This window comes from Oxyura jamaicensis, chromosome 13 (assembly GCF_011077185.1).
Source record: "Oxyura jamaicensis isolate SHBP4307 breed ruddy duck chromosome 13, BPBGC_Ojam_1.0, whole genome shotgun sequence".
Classification (NCBI taxonomy): domain Eukaryota; kingdom Metazoa; phylum Chordata; class Aves; order Anseriformes; family Anatidae; genus Oxyura; species Oxyura jamaicensis.
In genome coordinates, this window is record NC_048905.1 from 13,272,697 (window position 1) to 13,296,930 (window position 24,234).

The window sequence follows — 24,234 nt, forward strand, 5'->3', positions numbered from 1 at the left end:
GCCTTTGGCTTCATGTGTAAGATGTTGTCTTGTGCGTGGACAGAAGATGGCTTGGAGGTGAAGACATGTAGGACCTGCTTGCTCTGGTGAAGGAGCAAACCAGGGTGGCAGGCAGAGCAGCGGGACATGGCCAAAGCCACCAGGATGGGGCGATGGGTCCCCAGGAGGAAGGGGCGAGCGTAGGCTGCGGTAGGCACCATGGAAGAAGGTGCCCTTAGAGCCAGCCTGGAGCCCAGCATCCGACCACAGGTGTCCACCAGCTGTGGGGACAGACAGACCTCAGGACCGAGCACCCCACTGTGCTCTGCTGCCAACCCCGATCGTGGGCCTGGTGGGAGCCTTCGTTGGCCAAGGCAGAGCAGACCCCGGGGTGCCACAGCACCACGGAGCGAAGCAGCGTGTGCCCACCCTGCAGCCAGCAGCCTGACCAGAGAAAGGGCTGTCCCAGCACCAGCCTGGGGCCCAGACCACGCCACCCAGGTCAGTGACTCACTGGCTTCTCCACAACTCCCTCCGGAGTTTCCATTCCTCCAACACCCCCAGGAGGCTGCTGGCCCAAGCTCCCCGCGGTACCTGAGCTCCCCAGGGTTAACGCGCTTGCCTGGTCCAGCAGGTAGGTGATGGGATGAGCATCTCTGTGGTGCTTGTAAGTCTGCATCTGTCCTGCTCAGGAGCCCCTCGTGAATCTTGCAGTCCAAGCGAGAGCCGCTGCTGCATCGTGATGTAGGCCTGGGTTATAAGAAGCACCTGCACCAGGTTTTACATAATCGGCTGCCTCACTCCTTAACAATCTGGAAACAATTTCCGAAGGTCTATCCAAGCTATTTGGAGATTGGAAAGGCGAGATGGGGAAGGAACAGCCCAGCTGTGCTCTAGTGAAATCTGCAAATCCAGCAAAAAGCTGTGCCCACATGAGTGCAGTCCCTGAGCAGGCTGCTGCAGAACTGTCCTGCCAACGCCAGCCCTTCCAAAACCATCCACAGGCACTGGAAAACCCTGAGATAAACTGAGGAAGGGAGCACCATAACTTCAGGGACAATTTACATGAGTTTTCTGGCCCTGTGTTGTACCTCCAGGATGCATTCATCTGCTTCGCTGCAAAACCAAGCTCTGCACAACCAAACCCGGAGCCCTAAGGACAGTGCCTGCCGCTAGCCTGGGCTCAGCACCCCACAGAGAAATGCTGCCGAGAACATGGGAACAGCTCCGTGCCATGGCTTGGGAAGGGATCAGCTTGTTTGTTTTGAGAAGTCCAAGAGAAACAGTTCAGAAAATACCCAACTCCCCGCAGAATGCAAACCCCACAGGCCTGGCTTTGATAGATGAGCAAGGCACCAAGAACAGGAGGATCTGATCCCAACAGCATTGCTGCAATGAGGAAAGGGCAAGCATTATCAAGCACCAGCCCCTGAGCAATGTGTACATGGGTTATTTTACTGCTGGGAATCGGAACATCTCACAGACAAGGCCCAACACCTGCACGACGAGAGGAGTTCTCTATCGGTGACTTTCCAATATAAGAAGCCCCTTGGACTGCTTTCTGATTGACCCTACTCAAAAGGTGGCCATAAGGAGATTGCCCTGACCATGGCTGAACCCCTTCTGCTCCGTTACCACCAATGTAGGAGAAGAGAGAGTCCAAACTCCCCTCGCTTTCCCAAACCCTCATACCCACAGTCTTATAGGACTTGCTTCCTGCACTCTCCCTCTATTCCCCTCTGACCACCAAACTTCAGACCCACCTCTGAGCTGCCCCACCACCAGTTATTAGAACAAGACACATCTCCCTTCTTCCCCAGCTCAAGTGCTGGGAGCCTCCAAGGTGCTGGTGTGCTCAGGGATGGTTTGGGTCGGTATTTACGCCAGGTGGGAGGTTGTTTTGGTAATGGAGAAACAAATGAAAGAATGGAAAGAAAAAGTAAAGAGGGAGCAAGAGAGACAGGGAGAAAAAGAGCTTGGGATGCATGCTGAAAGAAGAGCTGCAGAGAAAGAGCTATTCTTATTTTCCCATCAAAATTATGATTTTTCTCCACTCTTCTGATCCCAAAACTTCAGGCCAAACCCCCACCACAGCCAGCGAGGGGAATGCTGCTCTTCGTGCGCTCGTCTTGTTTTGTGTTTGGGGTTTTGATTGCTTTTAAATACTCCTCTTGAAGGGAATCAGAAGGTGCGGCTGGGGCCACACCTGCTTCCTGGCAGGCTGCAGCGTTGGGCTGCGGTACAGCCAAAAAACAAGGCAGCCCCACACCCCGGGGCCCCCGGGGTCCGTGCCCCAGCCCCGGCCGCTCACCCCGGCCGGCGGAGCCATGCCCTGTGCCGAGTCCCCCGCAGCGCCCGTCCCCGCGGCCGCCCCACGCACAGGCTTTGAACCTCAGCGCTGTGTTTGTTCCCTCGTTTCAAGCCAACAGATTGGGGCATGTCTCTGACAGAGGAGCACAATTTGGATGTTAAATTTAGACGCGCGCTCGGCCTGTGATTAGAGATACACGAGTGTTTACTGGGTCTGCGGGGAGTTTGCATCTACAGGGCTGAGGGCGAAGCCCCTCGAGGCTCTCTGATCCTCGCCTGGTGATTAGGAGGAGGCTGAATCACCACCTAATGATGCTCTGGTATTTCCCCCAGTCGGGAGCTTGCCTTCCCTGCCTTGCTCTGTCCCAGTGAGGGGCTTTCTCCAGCACATCTGCTCTCCATGTGCACCCAGCTCCAGGAGGGCACCGTGCCCTGGGGAGCCATGCAAGAGAGGTGCAAAGACCCTTCATACTTGGGCAAAAAGCAGGATTAGAAGTATCAGACCCCGTGAGGTGATGGAGCAGGGCTAGATGAGGGCATTTAAGTGTTTAGTGCTTGCAGCCCTGAAGCAGGCATGGCCTTTGCCCATAGGTCCCACAGATTGTGCACTGGCAGCACAAGGACATGGGACAGCACAGCTCAGAGGAACAGTCAAAATGTTTCTCCTGATCTACCAGAAAAATATGTCACAGGTGCAGTTCTTTTCACCCAGTTCTGACATGGAAATCCTTGAACATCTTTGCAAGGACCCCTGAGCTTGGCAGCACTGCTCCTCCCTCACAGCCCAGCTCCCACCTCCCTCTGGGATTTTAAGTGCCAATAGATTAATTTTATTCCATTTCCACATTATATGCAGCTTTTCCCATGCTGCAAGAGTCACAGAAAGCTGCCATGTTTCTGTTATTTGTTACTGACACCTTTCAGGGGAGATCCCAATAGGGCTTTCCCTGAGCCAAGGCTGTAGCTAACTGGGTTTGCCCCAGTTCAGAGCAATGCGCCCCATTTTCCTGTTGAGCTTCACAACGGCTTTTGGAAATGGCCCGGTCATATTTCTGCATGGTTCTGCACTGTGAATGTGGTGTAAATGATTCCACTTTCTGCCCATAAGAAAGATGATCTATATACTAGCAGCTATCATTCTGTCATCTTTGGAAGGTGTCCTTATAATCTCTAGATCCAAACAAATATGAAGCTGCTAGAGCTGAAGGTTGGTATATGGAAAAAGAGAAGGGGATCTGCAAGGCCATCTCCATCTCTTATGAGGCAGTGGGCAGAATAAAGGTGCTGGAGAAACCTTGATTTAATGGGTCACACCACTTTTTGAGACAAATAAGAGGCAGTCTGATAGCTGAGTTTGTATTCCAGCTGCTAATTAACATGAGGACAAGCAGGAGGGACCTTGAGCACATCAAGAGAGCAAAGATGTCGGTATGCCTTTTACAAAGTTCTGCTGCTCCATCTGCAAACGTGGCCTTGCACAGAACTGCACAAGCAGTGATAGGATATCCCCAGCAATACTGGTACAGAAATTGTCCAGGCTGATACATGTGCAGTAATCGAGGTAATGAAATAACACATCTCAGAGCACAGGAAGGTGCTGGCAGGGGGCACGAAGGTCTCTGTGTACTAATGTAATAAGGGCTTTGGACATGGGGCCTGCTGCAAAGAGAAACTATGGGACTTCAAGAGCTGATAGCGATGCCTACTAGAAAATTCTCCCTAAATTTTGCCTGTGCCTTTCACTTTTTCAGATTATTTCCAGAGGAAATGAGGCTTCTGCCTCGTGCCCTGTGTGTGTAGTAACTCTCCATCCCTCATAATAACTGCTGAAGCCATTGATTGCCTTCAGCCCAACTTGTAATTGAGAGCAAAGCTCTCAGAAATATGAGGTCACGACAGGTTTTGCGAAATAATTAGCTGGACAGAGGAGCAAAACCCCACAGAGGAAAAAACAGCAACCTGAGCGAAGCCCTTCTTAGATGTCAGGAAATCTACAGGCAACAGGCAGGTTAAGGACATTCCAGGAGAGATTAAGAAGAAAGTTTGCATCTTGTTAAATGCCAGAAAACCCACTCCTTGCTCAAGGTTATCCTCCCATATTGAATTGCTGGTGCCCAAGAAGGCATGTGCTCCAGCTCTGGCTTTTCTTGTGGTTGTGGAGTTCATAACGTCTCTGCCTTGTGGGTTCTCTGATGTCTTATAAGAGATGAGTTCACACTGCCATTTCAGTACAATTGAATTAAAAAGTCAATTAGCCCAGATACAAAGCGATCGGCTTCATTAATTCTTCTGCTCATGGAACAACACTGTATTTTTGTTGCTGTTTTATCCTGCTGTCTTATTCCACTCTGAATTCTATGTGACTTTTCCTGCTCCCCAGTCCTAGCAGACACGCGCGCATGCAGCATGCATACACCTTCTTTCCAGGTTCAGCAGTTGAAAATGTTGGAAGGGAGCAGCTCTAGGCAAGTCCCTACATGCTGCAAAACTCTTAAGCGCGGTTAAGTAACGAGCAGATCTTTTAAGAACATGGTTTTCAACTCCTCAGAAGGAACAGCGTGCCTTTCTGGATGAGCTAGCACTGTCCTCCATGGTTTTCTTCATATGCTGTGCATTTGTGACTGTGCTGTATTTCCTATAAGTGAAATGATGTCATCACAAAAATGAGTCTGAGTATTTTTTTTAGTTATGGCAAATCCAAATGGCATTAACTTGTCCGGAACACTGATATTTTCCTAGAGACAAAGGCTTCAGCTCAGCTTGAGACGATTTGTTGCAAATGAATGGCCACAGCAGGGAGATTGCTGGATGATTGGCACCTACTTACTAAGGGAAATGATTGGAAGGGAGCATCAAATTTACAGCTTTGTATTTATCAGTAATTAGCTATCTCAGTGAGAGAATATGACACAGATTGCTAGTTAGGCTCCAATAATTTGTTCCTAACATTCAGCTTGACTTATAAACTAAACTAGTTCTGGCTTTTAAAGAGATGAGTCTTGAAAAAGTGTCTGGAAAAACAAGTCTTCCCTGTTTCAATTAGGAATGTGCCAAATGACTGGCAGGTACTTGATATATAATTTAAATTTAAAAGAGGAAGAAACAGTTCTAGATAAAGATCTTCAGGGATATCTAGGGGAAATATATGCACCTATATTTAGCTCATCCCTGGCTTCAACCCCTAAATGCACACACAGCAGCACGCACTTAGCTTTTGAAAAGAACAGGCCTTGATCCTTTAACAAGCCCTGCAAAGCTCACTAATAAAGTTACAACCTTGTTAACCATGGACATGCTCCCCGGTTCCTTCTGTGACATCAAACTCACGTCTTTGATACTCCACATTCACAGAGATAAATCACAAAACCACAGACTTTCACGAGTTGTTAGAGAAGGAAGCTGATGGCGGGTGGTCATGGATGACAGGAATCCTGACCCTGGGGCTTTGCCATGAGAAGGAGGAACCAGGGAAATTACTCAGCAAATGACGGAGCCATGGTGAAAGTGTCTTGCTAGAAAACTGCTCTTTCAAGCAACGCAGATGTTCCAACCAGAGACAGATCTAAGGATTAGAAAAACATTTCGGTAATTGCGATACAACTTGACTATGAGCTCAATTAGAGTGGGCAAAAAGGCCTCATGCTGTAGGGCTGACTGTGAAGAAGGAATTTGTACAACATAGCAGGGCATCTCTACTGGGAAAATGAGGAAAGATTGCTGTAGGAGGAGGAGAAGAAAGGGAAAAACAAGCCACAGGGAGAGACATCAAGTCACAGTTGGTGTGTAGGCTCTTGAAAATATTTTGCAAGAACTTGTGTGGAGAGAGAAGTTAAGATGTAGAAGGGAAGATGGAGAAACAGATTGGAGGTGAGGTTTGGGTTGGGGCTGGGCAGTTCAAGTATGCTGTTTGACTAGGGAGAAGGCAGAACTGAAGGGCGGTAGAAACAATTTTCAGAATAGAAAGTCAGCTTGATCATGACATTTCACAGAGCATTTCACACGGCATTTCACATTTTTACTAAGAGGGCAAAAACTTAAGGAGAGAAAGTGAAAAGTCCTGGGGGGGACAGACCTCTCACTGAGACAGAAGGGAAAACAGAACTGAGCCACCAAACATGATGGCAAAAGTCAGGGTAGAGAGAGTACAGAGGTGAAGACTGAGACTTTTCCTCTAGCACACTGGCCTTAATAAAAACACCTCTCTTCTGTACTTGCCAGAATTACCCATGCTCTTTTACCCCTGCAGGACCTGAGGAGACACCACACCATGGAAATCATTATCAAGAGGCACCTCCTGAGTTTTGCCGTTTTACTGGTGCACTGCACAGTCCGTGAGGCAAGCTGTGAGAAAGACAACACTTCCCCTCTGCACTTCACCCACTTCTTCTACAATGCCACCATCTACGAGAATTCAGCTCCCAAGACCTATGTGGAGAGTTACGTCAAAATGGGGATTTACAAGACAGAACCCGAGTGGGACATCAGATACAGAATAGCCTCTGGGGACACCACCGGTCTCTTTAAAACAGAAGAGCACGTGATTGGGGATTTCTGCTTCTTGAGAATAAGAACCAGGAGCAGCAACACAGCACTTTTAAATCGGGAGGTCAAAGATAGTTATATGTTGATAATCAAAGCCACAGAGAGCACTTTTGCCTACGAAGCCTGGGCCAAAGTCTTGATCCATATTCTGGACAGAAATGACTTGAAACCTCTCTTTTCACCCCCCTCCTACAAAGTGTCCATCAGAGAAGACACTCCTCTGAAAACAGTGGTCAGCACGCTCAGTGCCACGGATGCCGACGCTGGCCAGAATGCGGAGTTCTACTACTCCCTCAACACCAAGTCGGACCTATTCACCGTCCACCCCACCACAGGAGCAGTTATGACCATGGGCAGGCTGAACAGCACCCATCGAGGCAGGCACCACCTGCAAGTTTTGGCTGTGGACAGAATGAGGAAGATCACAGAGGGGAATGGCTTTGGGAACCTGGCTAGTCTCATAATCCAAGTGGAGCCATCTGCCAGGAAACCCCCCTCCATCTCCACCGTGAAGGTGACACCTCCTGACTCAGCTGAAGACTTTCTCTATGCAACCCTCTCTGTAGAAAGCGGTGACTCAGAAGCAGGGATAGATTCAGTTGACCTTGTGGATGGAGATCCAGGAAGGCATTTCAAAGTTATCACATCCTACTTTGGGAGCACGGAGTTCATGATTGTGTCAACCAAAGAGGTCAACTGGCTACTTTATCCCTTTGGTTTCAACCTCAGTCTGCAAGCCAAGGACAAGAGCAAACCACCACTTTTCTCCCCTGTTCGAGTTATACATATACCTCCTGCCAAGTATGTCTCTGCCAGATTTGAGAAAGAAGTGTACCGGGTCCAGCTCAGTGAATTTTCCCCAGCTGGAAGCCAAGTTGTAATGGTGAAGATTACACCAGTCTTCCCAAATCTTAAATATGTTTTGAGACCCACTCCTAACAGCACAAATTTTAAAATCAATCCTCACACTGGACTGATAACTACTGTCAGAGCCATGGACTTCCATGAACAGTCTCATTTTGAACTTGAAGTTACAACCACTAACAGCCATACATCCACAGCAGTTTCCATTGACATAATTGACTGCAACAATCATGCACCAAGTTTTAGTCAGTCTTCATACCGTGGGGCCTTTGATGAGAATGTTCCTCCTGGTACCAGTGTCTTAACAGTAATGGCTACAGATGAAGATGAAGGAGACAACGGCTTTGTAACCTACACCATAGCCAACCAGAAGTCAGTCCCTTTTGTCATCGACCCGTATTCTGGCACCATTTCCACCTCCAAGTCGATGGATTATGAGTTGATGCAGAGAAGGTACCATCTGCGAGTGTGGGCATCAGACTGGGGCTCACCCTTCCGTCATGAAACGGAGGTGTACGTCTCCCTCGTGCTCAACAATGTCAACGACAACGCCCCTGTGTTTGAGAAGGCAAGCTGCAGTGGCAGCATCCCCCGGGATTTTCCTGTCGGGAACCCTGTGGCCACGGTCTCTGCAATCGACAGCGATGAGCTGCAGCATATCAAATACGAAATCAAGTCTGGCAACGAGTTACGGCATTTTGAATTGAATCCCATCTCTGGAGTAATATCCCTGAGAATATCTCTGAGAGATCTTCCCTCTGAACAGCCACTCTTCTACTCTTTGAAAATAACTGCAACAGACGGAGAGAACTATGCTTTGCCGACATCTGTAAATATCACTGTGGTCAGCCAAGGTCTCCCAGTCAAAATGCAGTGTGAGGAAACAGGAGTACTGAAGCAACTGACAGAGACTATCATACACTCCATTGAGTCTCAGTCTCAAGGCCATGGGCAGGATGACGAAACTTCTCTGAACTTGCACCTTATAAACCATAACGCTCCCAAATTTGATGACAGCTTTCCACGATCTATTGATATCATAGAGACTGTTCCCATCAACTCAACTATTGCAGACCTTTCAGCTGTTGATCCTGATACTGGTTTTAATGGGAAACTGGTCTATGTGATCTCGGATGGAAACGATGACAGCTGCTTTACCATCGACCTGGAAATGGGTCTCCTTCAAGTCCTCACTCCTTTAGATCATGAACGAACCAGCTTTTACATTCTTAACGTTACTGTGTACGACCTTGGCACACCACAAAAATCATCTTGGAAACTTCTGGCTGTGAATGTGTTGGATACCAACGATAACACTCCTAAATTCCCACAGGGTGCCTACTGGGTGGTGGTACCTGAAAATGTAGCAACAGGGACAACTATAGCTCAGCTGAAAGCAGAAGATGCTGATACAGATGATAATGGGAGGGTAAAATATTCTCTTCTAACCCCCACTGACAAGTTTGCCATTAACAGTGTCACTGGAGAAGTGACAGTTACGGGTGCATTGGATAGAGAATTGTGGCCCTGCTACGTGCTGAAAATTGAAGCCAGGGACCAGCCCAAAACAGGCTACCAGCTGTTCTCCGTTACAGATCTCACTGTGACTCTGGAGGATGTGAATGACAACACCCCGCAATGCCTGCCAGCTCTGAACAGTGTGAAGGTCCCAGAGGACCTGCCTGTAGGAACCATCCTCCTCTTTCTGGAGGCTTTTGACCCAGATGCTGGCTCTGGGGGCGAGGTGAGGTACAGCCTCATCAATGACGAGGAGATGATGTTTCATGTGGATAAGCTGACTGGGGCACTCCGGTTAGAGAAGGAGCTGGACTTTGAGAAGAAGGACTCTTACAATCTAACCGTGCAGGTCAGTGACAGTGGGAAGCCCTTCTCTCGCTCTTCCCTCTGCCACCTGGAAGTGAACATCCTTGATGTCAACGAGAACTTGTACCCACCACGCTTTGCCTCCTTTGTCTTCAAAGGCTGGGTGCAGGAGAACAGCCCCGAGGGCACATCAGTGATGATGGTCACAGCAAAGGATATCGACAAGGGGAAGGATGGAGAGGTTCAGTATTTCCTCCGAGAGGGCACTGGGCTGTCCATCTTCCACATTGAAAAGGACACAGGTAATGCAGCTTGGTTTCAGGGTGCACCTCAAGGGCTTAAACCATGTGTTTTGTTTTGCTTTATTATTTTTTTATCCAATGCATTCAAATCCTCCCTCTTTGTGCAGGGATATACTATGTGCCTCCCTGTGTATGGGGAGGAACAAGCATGGCTTGTCTGCTCTCCCTCGAAATACCAGACCTTCCCTTTCACTCTTGTACCAAATTACTCTCAGCACAAGCAAGCCCTCACCTTCCACACAATCTCACATCCATGCAAGGCTGGTGCCACGGTTTGTAGCTCCAGCAAAAACCAGGAGGCAGAGCAGAGACACAGACTGGTCTGGCATTAAGGATAAAGTGGTCTGAGTACCCTAGATCCCTCACAAGCCCTGTCTGTCATTCTTCTAGGCACTATCCGGACCATCGGACCACTCGACCGAGAAGTAACATCTCACTACTGGCTGACAGTGCTAGCTCTTGACCTGGGAACAGTTCCTCTGTCTTCTGTGACTGAAATTTATATTGAAGTCACTGATACCAATGACAACCCACCTCAGATGTCCAGGCCTGTCTTTTATGCCTCTGTGATGGAGAATTCCCCACCAAACACATCGGTCCTTCAGCTCGATGCCTTAGACCCTGACTCCAGCTCAGAGGGAAAGCTGACTTTTCACATCCTAACTGGAAATCCTCAAGGACTCTTCACCATTAACCTCGTTACAGGTAAGACTGACCCGACTCGGCATTGGTTTTGAGGCTTTCAGGTGCCCAAAGGATGTTTCATATTCAATATAATCAGCCCACAGAGCTGCATTGTCATGCTTTCCTTCTGCAGCAAAAGTCCCAGTCTCCAAATACACGGTGTGAGGAGGCTGACAAACAAAACCCTCAACCTGAAGGCTGCTATTTGCAGCCAGGTGGCTCTCAGAGCAACACAGATGTGCTGTTTTCAAAGTCCTGCACAGAGAGAAGGAGCTGCGTTTAATATTCTCCCTTATAAACAACTGGCCTGCTGCACAGCCTGAGCCAGAAAACACCCTTCTGGAGGTGACTATTTGCTCCTGGGACAGAGCAGGGCAGGATTAATAAAAATGAATCCCACCGCATTTAAAAGCTCCACCCATCCTCCAGCACAATTAGCGTAGTTAGTACAGTAAGCCTCTTCTGCCATCTTCCTAGGCTGTATCTTTCATCTGAGGATTAATTACCAGATCTTTCAGAGCCATCAAAAACCCACTGATGTTTGGTGTAAACAGCTTCCTCAAACTACCCCAGCAGTGCTGACATTGGGCCAGTCTGGCAAGGAAAGCTGCGCCGTGCCCTTCGCTCCATCAGCTCCTGCGAGGAGAGGGAAGGGAGGGCGCAGAGCCTCACTTTGGGAGAGGATTAATTGCATGACTTTGATCTCCTGCGGGTGATAAAGCAGTTCACCTACTGCAGCGGGAGAGCAGCCTGCTCTCAGATGGGAAAGGAGCTGGGTGTACGGAAGAAGGCTGGTGCAGCTCTCAGTTACACGTTCCCTGGTGGCTCGCTGGCAGCCCTCTGCAGCTGGCTGGGAGGAGGGAGTTAAGAAAGTAAATCTTATGCTGAAACACTGAAATCCTTCTGGTTGCAAGAGATTTGTAGGGTGTCTGTACATGGCACCATGTGGATACAGCTGGAGATGTCAGCTGCACCCCTGCCACCCCTGGCTGCAGCTGCCCCCAGTCAGAAGTCTTTTAGCCAGATCAGGGCATTGCTCTGTATCTGACCTTCCCACATAGCCCAAATAACTCTGAGCAACTCAGCCCCGTGGACAGCTTGCACAAGTGCTGGGTTCCAGCTTGCACCCATCACCCTGCAGGACATCCAGCCTTCTCCGTGCTCTCAGCAAGGAAAACTTTCACCCTGGTGTGAGCACAGCCCCACAAAGCCATGCTCCAAAACTGCTGTGTTTTATGAAAAGCGGCACTGGCAAAATTCAAACATCTGCTAATGAGACTCCTCACCTCTAAGCCAAACCTTTAATTCCCATCTTAGACAAAAAAAAGCTCTGTCGGGTGTGAGTCACCTCCCATCCATCTCTCTCTACAGTCAGGAAATTTGCATGTGAAGAGTGATAAGTTTGTCAGTCCGTAAGAAACTCAGGAGCTGATCTTATCTCTTGGCCAGTTGCTGGAGGTCTTTTCTTTAAACCCTGAGCTTGGAGGTTGTTTAAGGGCCTGCTTCCAAGCCTGATGAGGATTCAGTTTTCCTTTCTTTTGCATGAGTGTTATCCAAAAGAACAAATGATTACCTGCAAACATTGGCATAAACTGAGCAGTTTATATCCTCGTGCTTACAGTGTCTAAAGAGAAGTCATCTGCTGCTACTGCCAGAAAAAATATCACAGCTTGTCTAAAGTTCTGAGCTGCAGGCAGCTTATTGGAATCCCCGTGATATTTTTGTTTTGCAGATAAGGACATGCTAGTTGCTCCATTAAGTAGAATAAAAATATAGTCTTTGGTCTCAGGCTGGTAGTGCAGCATTGGCAGATGAGCTGCTGGTGTTTCGGTTTCTGATCATTCATATCAACGCCGGGTTGCATTCAAAAAACAGTTGTCCTAGTGAAGTGCTAATCAAAGCAATTACTTTTAAACAGAAGAGGGAAGACACTGCAAGTATCTGAGCACTGCAGTGCTGCTAGAGTGCTGGGGTTTATTCTGGAATTTTAGTCAGGACGTATCTTTTGTTGTTCCAATGCAATAAATGGATCTCTTCCCTTAATAGCTAGAGGAAACCATCATGAAGAGACCAGTTAGCATCTCAGCTCCTGAGATGTCAGGGGTCTGTATGACCCAGCTTGCAGGAGGGCCAGCGGTCAGCTTGGCAGCACCCCGCTCCCCTGGGCAGGGCTGTCCCCTGGCAGAGAGAGAGGGGAGGAAACTTGTTATCATTGTGGGCACCAAGGGAATTAAGGACCCGACCGGCTCCTGCAACAGGCATGTCTACACCCGGAATAACCCTGCAGAATAGCCTTGGATAATTATTGAGGGCATGGTGCCACACTGCTGCAAGTAACCTATTTCTGCTCCTGGAGCCAGCTTGTTCTGCGTTTGATGAAGTATCCCAAGAGGAGGGTGGGCTGACCAGTGGAGACATACCCAGCAGGGACCCTTGAGTTCTTCTCCTGGGGCCTTGGCAGGAGACACAAACAGCCACGACAACTGTCCTCAGCAGGGCTGGGCTCCTCCAGCAGCTCTGAACCACCACAGAAGGGCTCTAAGCTCTTCCAGCTCTCAGTTCCCTCAAGAGGGTGGAGAAAAAGAGGGAAAATAAATGAAAGGCTAATGAGAAGAGGGAATAAAACTGTGCAGCGAGATGAAAGCTTTCTGCCATGGGCGATGGAATCTCTCCAGCCCAGCCTGGCAGATGGTGCAGAGCAGCTTTTATGGGAGACAGATAGAGAGATAGAGAGATAGATGGAGAGATGGAGAGAGAGTTGGGTTTGGGGTATTCTGCTGGAAAAGTTTTCAGCTTGTTTTGTGCTGGGTTTAAGTCCCTGATGCGAAGCAGCAAACGCCAGTCCAAACAGGACTGGGAGGAATGAGGAGACTGTGGCAGGAAGAGTCAGGATGAAGCCATTTCTCCTGCTGAAAGGCTGTCTGGAGACCCCTTCTGCCTTGGACTGTTAATCTCCAGCTCCTACCTACTGCTTGTTCTGGTGCTTCTCCTGCAGCGTCAGTGTCCACAGGCTTCCCAAGGATGCCTGTTGTTGCCTGTAAGATCACCCCATGGAAGATCACCCTGACACAACCCTGAACGTGAGGGCTGGCTGCACTGCTGCTGCCCGAGCAATGTACCACAGCTCCAGCTGTGCACAGAGCAGTGCAAAGCCAGCTCGGAACGAAAGGGGAGGTGATGGGAGAGAGCAGAGAGTGTGGAATGGAAACAAGAGTGGGACAAGAAAAAGAGGATTTCAGGGGAACAGCCCCTTCCCTTCCCCAGCTCCTGTGAAAGCCCTGTTGCTTAAAAACCTGATTCTGGTTATTTCAACTATTTCAGATTTTCCTCCCTGCAGCCAGGGCGGGGGGCCAGCAACCTCCACCCCAGCTCTGCTCTTGCCAGCAGAAGTTATTACTCTTTTTTTGTTCCCTGACAACAACACTGTTAATTTTGCTGCTCCTGTTCCAACACGACCAGCTTTCCTCTCTCCCCTTTCCAGGCAGCGAGCAGGAGAATCGCAGACAATCTTTCCCATTGCTGCATGTAGATAGGTGCTAGGGCAGGGCTTGAGCCTGGCTGCATGTAAGCAGCAGAAAGGATTGTTTCTGGACCTCCAGGCAAGCACTGAGCTCAGGTAGTTGGCCAAGTGCATTCAGGACCTTCAGCAATTCTGTTCAGCCACCATAAGTCCCATCAGGAAGCTTCAGGGCCATCTATGTGAGCACAAATAGGACACCCACTCTGGCTGCAGCTCTCCAGAGGGGCAGGGATTGTGCTGGTAACACACACATGCACACACCAGAACGCTCTCATTAAAAATTGAAGGGCACTTCCCAGGTCCTTGCAAGGAGCAGCAGGAAGAAGGGAGGAACTGTTTCCCCAGGCCACAAAAGCTGACAGCAGTTTTCCTTAAATAATGGTTTCTACTTCCATTTGAGCCCTCCGGCCTCACAGGATGTACAACCGAGCAGCAACAAATAGAAATAAGCATTAATTCCAGCTGGCTTCTCTCGAGCACCATGTCTAATCCCCATCTCCCCATCTCTGGTTGCTCAGCCACCATGAGAGCACCATGGGCAGTTTGTGCATGGTGGCAGCCCTGCGTGGGAGTGGGAGCGATGAACCCTTAACCACGAGGGGTTTCAGACCTCATGGCAGAGATGTATCCTCCTCTGGGGAGCAACTGGGAGCTGCAGCTGGGCGTGGGGTGAGGGACAGAGGGAGTTTGGCCGTGGTCAGGAGGAGAAGCCAACCCTTTGACTTGTGATCACCAGATAGGAAGCTAAACCCCAAAATGCTGACTGAGTTATGGGACAGGTACGTGATGGAGAGCAGAGACAGCTCTTGCTTCCCAGCAGATCTGAGCATCTTGTACAGACATTCAAGATAACCATTAAGTCCCAGTCCATCTGCCATCACAGTCCTTCAGCTGTAAGAATCTCAGCTATGAGCCTGTTTCTTTCATTTTTATTGTTAGGTCACAGAAGAATTTCAGGGTGTGGCCAGGCAGATCCAAATAATCTCTTTAGAGTGGTTTAAGTTACCCTCCATCAGCTGGCATGCAGTAACTAAGTGCACACTTGGTATTAGTCTGTTGCAAATGAATTTTGCGATCGGATCTGACTGGAAGTGTCCGCAGTGTCCCCACAGGTACTGGGTGGCTCCATTGCCAATATCCAGCTGCATGCCCTATGGACTTGTTAGGCCAAAATCATGAATCATTCCCTGAAGTTGCTGAGTTTCAGACTTCGCTCCCTGCCCTCTCCAGCCTATTGGCAATGCGGACTGGAGCATCACAGAACTCAGCAAACTGCTGCTGCAATTCCCTGTTCAGGCACCCACTCAGAGAATACTTCCATGCATATTGAGATTTTTGCTCCTGGTGGAGCCCTACCACCTCCCACGAGCCTGGGAAGAATTCAGGAGCTCCCCAGCCAGTCCTCAGCCACTGCCGAGTCCTCGTCACCTGCCGAGATGTCAGAAGGAAGATTAGAGAGAAAAAAATCCGTGACATACGTGCAAACAGAGCCTTTCCAATCTTCTTGTCATAGCACATTAAGGAGTGCTGATTTATGATTATAAAGGCATCGAATAAATGTTTGGTGCAGTGCCTGGTGCCAAACACGTATAATTTGAGAGAACAAGTGGAAACGGTTAATGATAGTCTTGTTCCAAGCAGCTGCTCCGCGCTCCCTCCTTCAGCTGCCCGGCATTTCCTGCAGCCGTTTGAAATGTTCTCCTGCCCATCATGCTTAAACAGCAATACACCAAAGAGCTACGATACAACTGAAAACAATGCTGTTAATTAAAAGTTTTTGGCTTCGGACCAGACATGAGAGCTGAGAGGGGTTCACGCCACTCTGATCTGTAAGCACTTCAGGATGCACAAGCGCACGTGCTCACACCACTGCAAGTGCACGCTGCCTCCCATGCAAAGCATTTCGCAGCAGCAAGGGTCTGCATCACTGCTGGTGCTTGCCAGGAGAATTCACCCTGCTTTTTATTTGTGCAAGGAAGCAGGGCTTCCCTGAGTGAGGAACAAATACCACAGAACAGCAGGAGGAGCAGGGAACAGACAAAAGCCCTCACAGGTGTCAGACTTGAAAACCGTCAGAAAATCATGTGTTACATACATGATTTCCATCATCTGTAAAGTAATTGTGAAAAGGCTATAGAGCTGCTTCTCACCAAAGGTAAAGAGTCAAGGTATGTGGTAAGGACTATTATCAGACAAGACATGGAACCTTAAACCTCAGCTCCATCCTTTCCACACTTTTGTCTACTCAGCTTAGGCCAAAAAGAAGCAATTATGATGGTTTTCATTTAAACTCTATTGTATAAAAGCCATATTTTCCCCCCTGCATCCAGTCTATTCTCTGCAGTTAAACAAGTTTTTTTTTTCTCTTAGAAATCCCTCAAATCTTGCAGGTGTTAGGGGATTGACCCCATCTCCCAGCAAGGGTTAAATAATGCACCGACGTTATTATCAACAATGTACATTATTTTTAGCCTCAATGCATTTGTTCTAGCGGTAGAAGAGAGGGTATTTCCCAAGACAGAAGGCAAAGTTTTGTCAAAACACTGTAAATTACAAAGAGCAAGGTTGAACACAGGGAAAATAGGAGTTGAGACATGTTAAGAGGCCGAACTTCTGCCAGTGCACACAGAACGTTTCTTACTTGGAGGCATAAGAAAGGTTTTGTTTTCACGGTCCTGCAGCCTTTCTCACCAAGAGCCTCACCACAAGGTCTTCACAGCCCTCAGCTGAGGTGGGCATCTGGTGGGGGGCCCATCCCCCGGGGTCCCTGCAGTCAGATGAGGGAGAGCAGCCCCTCCACCCAGCAAGTCGCAGTGACAGATGCTCTCCGTGGGTACCCGTCATTATCCTCTGGTCCCAACGGGAGCAGGGAACAGCCCTGCTGGGCAGACTCATGCTGGGCACATGGGGATTTGATCAGCCCTTGTTCTCCTTGGACGCTGAGTCTTGAAGCTCAAAGGTGTTTTTTTTTTTTTCATTGGCAGGTCTGATTTCTACGACTTCGCGGCAGCTGGATCGAGAATACAAGGCTGAACATATCCTAGAGGTGGGTAATGATGATTGTAATTAGCTTTATTTACTTACAAGTGTATTAAGTCCTCAAAGAACTTTCCTTGCAAGTTGGAGCACAGAGAAAGAATCTCATCCCATCAGCTCCCAACTGCTGGGAAACTTAATTAAACGATGTGCATTGCCGTAAGAGACAGCTGCAGCAGGACTGCAGGGTTTATTATTTCCTTGCTGAAGACTGGAGCAAAAGGCCTGTTCTGGAAGCTGTGGGAATGTAGGAAGAGGGCTGGAATTGTCCTCTAGCAGGATGGATTTTGCCAAAGAGAGATGGAATCCACCATCATTTATCTCGTTGTACCCAACATCATTCTGTAGCTTTGCACTGCCTGCCCCCATCCCTAGCTGCTCCGAGCTATAGGTATTTACATTATAGGGATCTCAGGGTGTTTCAGTCTGTCAGGGTGATTGAGGATAAAACATTTCTGTCTGCAGTGCAACAAGCTGGGAGCATGCACAGGCACAGCGAAGCGAGGGTGGGCAATAAGTTGCTCAGCCATTGCAACACAGGCTGAGCTTTTGGGTTGTGTGGCCCCTAATGACAACAGCCTGACCTAGCAGTGGGGTCTGCCCCGCTGCCCAGACATAGCAGTGGGGTCTGCCCCACTGCCCTGCCCCACTGCAAAGCAGGAGCCCTGCAGCACGTGCCACCTACTTGCACAAGCCCTTCAAGGTACTGCCACTGGGTTTTGTGCTGCAGAAAGGAGCAATGTCTGAAAACATTGAAGTACAAATATAAATCCACGTGAAAACCCTATCATCCTTCCGGATGAGGGTGATAGGTAACGTTCATTACCTTCAGCCTGAAGGCTGGCAGCTCACAGCCCGGGTCACAACGAGCAGCTCTGTCACCTTCTCCTTTGGCTTGCTGGCAGGTGGCTGTTTCCGACAATGGGGACCCAGCCCTGAAGTCCACCAGCAGAGTCGTGATACAAGTCCTGGATGCCAATGACAGTCCCCCCAGTTTCCCCCACAAACTCTTCATGGTGCAGCTCCCCGAGAGAGAAGCCTCGGAGACACCACTGCCGGTCTACAGGCTGATCGCTTCTGACCGTGACCAGGGCCAGAACAGCCAGGTCACCTACACCATCGAGGAGGAGGAGGAGGGGATATTCACCATCAACCCCACAACTGGCATGGTGTTCTCCAGGAAGGCTTTTCCTGCCTCCGAATACAACATTCTGACGGTGAGAGGAGAGGGAAACAGGGAGTGGGTGGAGAGGGAAGGGTGCAGAAACAGAAAAGATAAAAGAAGGAAAGAGGTGGATGAAATGCAGCAGTGGGAGGAGATCTTTTATGAGACAAGGGTGGTCTGGAGAGAGAGAAACTGGGAGGGAGGGCATGAGAGGTGCTGCAGAAGGTAAAAAGCTATAGAAAATTGAGAAGTTTGGAATGGACTGTCCCATGCACCGTCAGAGACGGACATGGTGATCCACAATCCCATCTAGATGTGGACCCAAACATGAATAGCCTTTGAGTTTCAGGTTTAAAGCTCACCCATTTTTGTGGGTCTTCACAACAAGGCTTGTGATCCAGGCCTCTGCCGCGCACTCAGCTCAGCAGGATTGCTTGATGGCCAAGAGGAATTTGGGTCGCACAGCTCCACCTAGGCCAGAGCACAGCCTACTGGGACGAGATTTGTTCTGTGGGACTTCGGGTGCCTGAAAATCCTGGTGGGTGGGAGAAGCAGCTTCCCAGGGGGCTTTGACCACCCCAGTCAGCCCCGGTTCATGCAGCACATTGCCAACCCAGCCCTCACCATGTGTTTCCCGGCAGGTCAAGGCAACGGACGGCGGCAGCCCCCCGCTCTCCTCCCACGTGCGGCTTCACATCAGCTGGGTCGCCCGGCCCGGCCCTTCCTCGGAGCCGCTGGCTTTCGACGAGCCCCACTTTAACTTCGCCGTCATGGAGACGGATCCCGTGAACCACATGGTGGGAGTGATCAGCATCGAGATGGGCCCCAGCCAAGTGTGGTTCAATATCACAGGTGAGGCACAGAAACTGCACCGGCACAAGGGTGTCCGGAGCGCTCGCCCCAGCTCCCTCGGCTTCCAAGGAAAGCTTTCTCACAGACACCAAGAGGCTTGAGCTGCACTAGACAAAGCTGACTGTCCAAGGGCTCTGCTGCCAAGTGCAATTATCTAACACACTTTTTCAATGACATTCTGTGACTTGCCAGTGTTGGAGGCGTTCTCTGATGTCTCCCGAAAGTCAGGGCAAGCCAGACCCAGTTCTTTCTGGGAGCTGAGCGACATTTGGGTTATGGTAAAGCACCCTGTGAGGATCCACGGTCTGGCTGGGTCCTGCAGACAGCCCCGTCTCTGCCTGCCTGCAGAGCCCACGGTCCCACCAGGGAGCTGGGAAGGAAGGGCTCCTCAGGGAGCTGGTTGGACCTGCCTGGTGGGGCCATCGCTTCCACCTCGCAGCATCCCGGGGGTGACGTAGACATGAAACCAAAGTGGCTCTAGGGCCTCCTCTGAGACAAGGGATGCAAGGGCAGAGGGGACGTGGGCTGTCACCCCCCGGGGACTCATCAGGCAGTGGGCGTGCAGAACTGGTCCTACAAACGAGGGCCAATTGTGCTCAGGTAATTTGGTGTTTTGAAGTGTTGCCCCAATCTGCCTCGCACAGCCTCTTCCTGACACTGCCTGCAGGGCTAGCCCTCGTCAAACAAAGCCTTAATTGGGCAAGTGAATAGCTTTCTCCGTTAGAATGTCAGGGCAGGGATAATGGTGCATAAATACAATTAAGCAACGGGAGATACAACGCTGCAAGGAGCACGCAGTATCAGCGCGAGGCTTATCTGGCAGCAGCAGTGCCTGCGTGGGTTTGCAGCATTAACGACGCCTTCCTCTGAACCTTATCCCATCCTGAACCTGCTGAGCACTTGCCTGTGTGCTCGATCTCGTCTTTGGTGGTCCCTGGTGTGCGAAGTGCCGGTCGGGGTGCAGTTGGTTTGTGTAGCAAGGGAAGAGGACAGGCCCTCATTTCACCAGCTCAGCGTCCCAGCAGTGGGCAGTCAGGCAGCTGAGGCAGAGATCCAGGAGCCCTCCTCTTTCCCTTTGGCACCACGCAGAGGGAACCCTGCTGTCTTCTGTCAGGGAAAGGCATCCATGGGTCCCTCCCTTTTCCTCTGTCTCTGCTTCCTTCTGTCTCCTTCCCAGCAGGAAGGTGCTGCTCCAGATGGCTGGCAACCCCTGCATTTCTCCCGCAAGGGAAGGTGTGGCATTTAACAGCCAGCCAACATTTTCCCAGCTGGTAAGAGGATAAAACAGAATCCAGAGCACCTGGTAGCCAAGAATGGAGGAGTTGAGAGCTGGGATACAATGGCAGAGAGCTGCTTCTGTCTAGCCAAATCTCAGAACAATGTAGTGGTGCTTCATCTCTGACAGGGAACTAGGAAGCCACCAGCAAATGAGGTGTGCAAATGGACAGCGTGAGGGGCAGCCTGCTGGAGCTGAGCTGCTTGGGCCTTGGTTCCTGACACTATGGGGCCATCTGGGATGGAGGCAGTAGGCTCTGCTCACCCTGCAAGCACCGTCTGCTTCCCCAACTGTTCCAGATCTGGGTTGCTTTAGGAGCTTGCAGGCTCCCAGCCGTGGCAGTGAAGATCACTGCTGGCATGCCCATGGTGTCACCTTGAAGTGGAGGCCAGCGGGAGCATTGTTCAGCCCTGCAGGCCCCTGCTCCATGTGATGCGGCACAGCTGGAGGCCTTGTGCAAATAAATCAATGCTCAGATGTGTCTGTTGCAAATCTAGCCAGGACATCATATGCATATGTGCATCCATTCTCTCCTCCCCCTCATTTTCTCTGATTTCCCTCATCTTTCCTCTCATATTCCTTTGTCACCATGCCTGACTACCTCCTTGTCCAGCTTCTCCATGTCCTCCCTGTCTCTTGTGTCCATCCCTCACATTTTGTATTGATTTTCCAAATCTGGGGGAAACCTTGCCTATGGCACTGTCTCCAACTAGCTGAGTGCCAGGGGTGAATGCCTACACACCCCCATCCCAGGTGTACTGCCTGGCATGCCACGTATCTCTGTGGCTGGGCGTGAGCTCAGTGTGTGGTTTGTGTATGGTGTCTGGAGGGGAGAACCTCATCCTTCAGATCTCCAGGCAGCTCCTGGAATCCCTTTGCCATGCAGGTGCTTGTAGCTTGCTCCAGACAGAAATGTAGCTGTAACTCTCCCACCATTTCCTTATTTTTTTTCATTTCTCTCTTATTTCAGGTGGTGATGATGACATGGATTTTGATATTGAAAAGAGTACAGGTAGTATGGTCATTGCAAGAGCCCTTGATGCAAGGAAGAAGTCAAACTATAACCTGACAGTGGAAGTCACCGATGGGTCCACTACCATCAAAACTCAGGTAATCCTTTCTGCTTTAATAGAAACCCCACCAAGAATGAGTATATGCCAAAGGGAATCTTTCTTCTGACTCCACTCATCAGGTGCCAGGTACAAGAATCTCATTACACCATGATCTATCATTACACAGTGACACAAGTCTTGCACAGGTCCCAGACTAAGATTTTTTTAATGTTATTGGAAACACAAATGGTCTAGGAAAGCCCCGTCCTTTCCTGCTGATATACGGGGACCCAGCTACACCACTGGCCAAGCTGGGATGGCAGTTCACACTCAGCCCTCAGCTTGCTCTCAGCTGCTCAGACCAAATTACAGCATGGCTGGAACAACATACTAAGATGTAAGGTAAATGTGTGTGCAGCTAGGTCATGCTTGGGTCTGTGGGACCACAGCATGGGACTCGCTGCCTTGTGTAAACCCAGCACAGACACAACTTCAGGAGGTGAGGTCAGGCCCTGCCCTGTGCTGCTCCAGCACATGGAGCATTAACAGCACGGAGCTGCCTGGGGCTGAGCGGGGCAAACACAGAGGTGCTGTGCCCTCTGAGCTGCCACATGAAAACAAGAGCAGGTGAAAGGAGGCACGTTGCTCTCAGGCATGTCCCTGAGCCCCCATTCCTGTGGCTTCTGAGGTTCATGTATCTTTAGCTACCCTCAGGAGGGGTATTCGGGGCTTGATCTTTCACCAACCGTTTTCTCCATAACTAAGATGCAGCCAAAAATGCAGCCCTCCCTACCAAGGCAGGCCTAGATCATGAGTCACCCACCAGTGACGCTTATCGTGGGAAATTGGCTGGGGAGGCTTGTGGGGGATGATGAATGAGGAACACTGCTGTTCCTGTGAAACGCACTGCTAATGGAGAGCTATCTCAACTATCTTCAGGTATTGCTCCAAATAAACAAACAAAGCCCTGCCTTGCCTGGTGTGCATTCCCTGCCACCTTGCATCTCATCCCCAAGTTTATTTTGGCACTCAAGGCCCCTGGCAGATGTCAGGAAACCTGCTGGTGCAAAACACCCATGGCATGTTCAGGTTTGTTAAAGGAAACCAATTACTAGACTTGCCTGGGACTTCCTCAGATGCAGTCAACAAGTCAGTATGAGGGTGAGGGGCAGTCAGGGTATGAGACCAGGCAGAAGAAACTAGGTGACTGCAACCAGGACTCAGGCAGGCAATTCTCAAAGCATTGCTTTCAAAGGGGAAGATTTGTCTAAACAGTGCAGATCATGAACTTTGATTTTGCATAGCTTCCCACACATGCAGAAGGCACAGCAGGGGATCCCAGTCACCATGGACAGTCCAAGCGTTGGAGAGGCTGTGATGGTTACGGGGCTCGGAGCACTGGCCCACCCAAGAGGGAATAGGAGATGAGACTTTGCATGGCTCCATAAATCATGGCTCTCGAAGCTCTGCTGCCCTCACTGTGCCGTCTCCCCAACAGGCCTTTATCCACGTGATTGACATCAACCAGCACCGTCCCCAGTTCCTGGAGAGCCATTACGAGGTGAGGATACCTGAAGATACCCCCTCAGGGAGGGAAATCCTTCAAGTCAGCGCAACAGACAAGGACAAAGGCAAGGGGCTCATCTATACCATTCATGGCAGCGTGGACCCCAAAAGCACAAGACTTTTCCAGCTGGATCCTAGCAGCGGGGCCCTCACAACAGCAGAAGGCTTCAGTTCCCAGCCCATGCCACAACACACCCTAACAGTGATGGTGAGTCCTAGACAAACCCTGCCAAGTCCCTCAGCTTCACCGGGATATATAGGTTTGTGAAAAAAATCAGACTTGTTTTAGTCTTTGAAAGAGAATTTGGCTAGAGTGACAGGGAAGAGGAAATCAGGGCATTAAACTTTACTAGATAAATCTAATTAACAACATAACCATGTAATGCGCCCACCACTCAGCTACTTTCATCAGAGAGCCACTGGGTTCCTGTACCAGGAACACAAATAATTGTTAACTTTTGCTTTCAATTCCATGGTTGTGCTTTGGCTCTGAAACTTGCAAAAGGGGTTGGTATCAGTGAAACCCCTCAGCCTCTGTAAGGGTCCAGACAAAATAGTGGGAGCCCCGTGCACAGAAGACTTCCTGCTGCCTAAGTGTGAGTGTAACTGCTTTTCCTCCCTGTCATCCAGGTACGGGACCAGGAGGTGCCCATCAAGAGGAACTTTGTTCGGGTCATCATCCATGTGGAGAACTGCAACCTTCACCCCCCACAGTTCAGCACCATCCATTACGAAGCAGAAGTGCTGGACTCGGCAGCGGTGGGCACAGAGGTTATACAAGTCAGAGCGCTCGATCAGGACCAAGGAGCCAATGCTGAAATCCACTACTCTCTTCAGGCAGGTGAGAGCCATGCAGCAAACAGGTTTGGTCTGTGAGCATGCCTCTGCTTCCATGCTGTAGCTGGTGGCCAGCCAGCTGTCCAGCTTTCTCCAGTTGTTGCAAAGAACAGCAAATGGCAGCACATTTCTAAACTGTCATTCCCTTGCTATCCAGAGAAATTCTAGAGCAAGCAAGTAATTTCCATGTTGTGCAATGTTAGCATCCTTCCTTAAAAAGACAGTTCAATGTTGGGTCACTGATCTATGGTAAAATATGACCAGGCAAGTTAGAACAACTTAAAATCTGATCTTCCCCTCCATGAGAATGGAGTGAGGGATCATTGTCCAGTAGTCAGGCAAAACTACGCACTTCACACAACTGCTGTCATCAATTCCACCAGTTTTACCATGAAATACATCCTCAAGGAAAGGGGAGCAGCCTC

At 49.8% G+C, this 24,234-nt stretch overlaps 1 protein-coding gene across 1 annotated transcript in view; it reads left to right on the forward strand.

The window, feature by feature from the left end:
- The window catches only part of FAT2 (FAT atypical cadherin 2), a 54,802-nt gene that overhangs the window by 5,537 nt on the left and 25,031 nt on the right, over positions 1–24,234 (forward strand). The window contains exons 2-9 of the mRNA XM_035338583.1: positions 6,536–9,821; positions 10,212–10,526; positions 17,010–17,071; positions 17,967–18,278; positions 18,868–19,078; positions 21,325–21,464; positions 22,905–23,180; positions 23,603–23,813. Of these exons, the coding sequence (XP_035194474.1) occupies positions 6,557–9,821; positions 10,212–10,526; positions 17,010–17,071; positions 17,967–18,278; positions 18,868–19,078; positions 21,325–21,464; positions 22,905–23,180; positions 23,603–23,813 (4,792 nt within the window). The 5' untranslated portion in view covers positions 6,536–6,556. The remainder of the gene's footprint in view (positions 1–6,535; positions 9,822–10,211; positions 10,527–17,009; positions 17,072–17,966; positions 18,279–18,867; positions 19,079–21,324; positions 21,465–22,904; positions 23,181–23,602; positions 23,814–24,234) is intronic.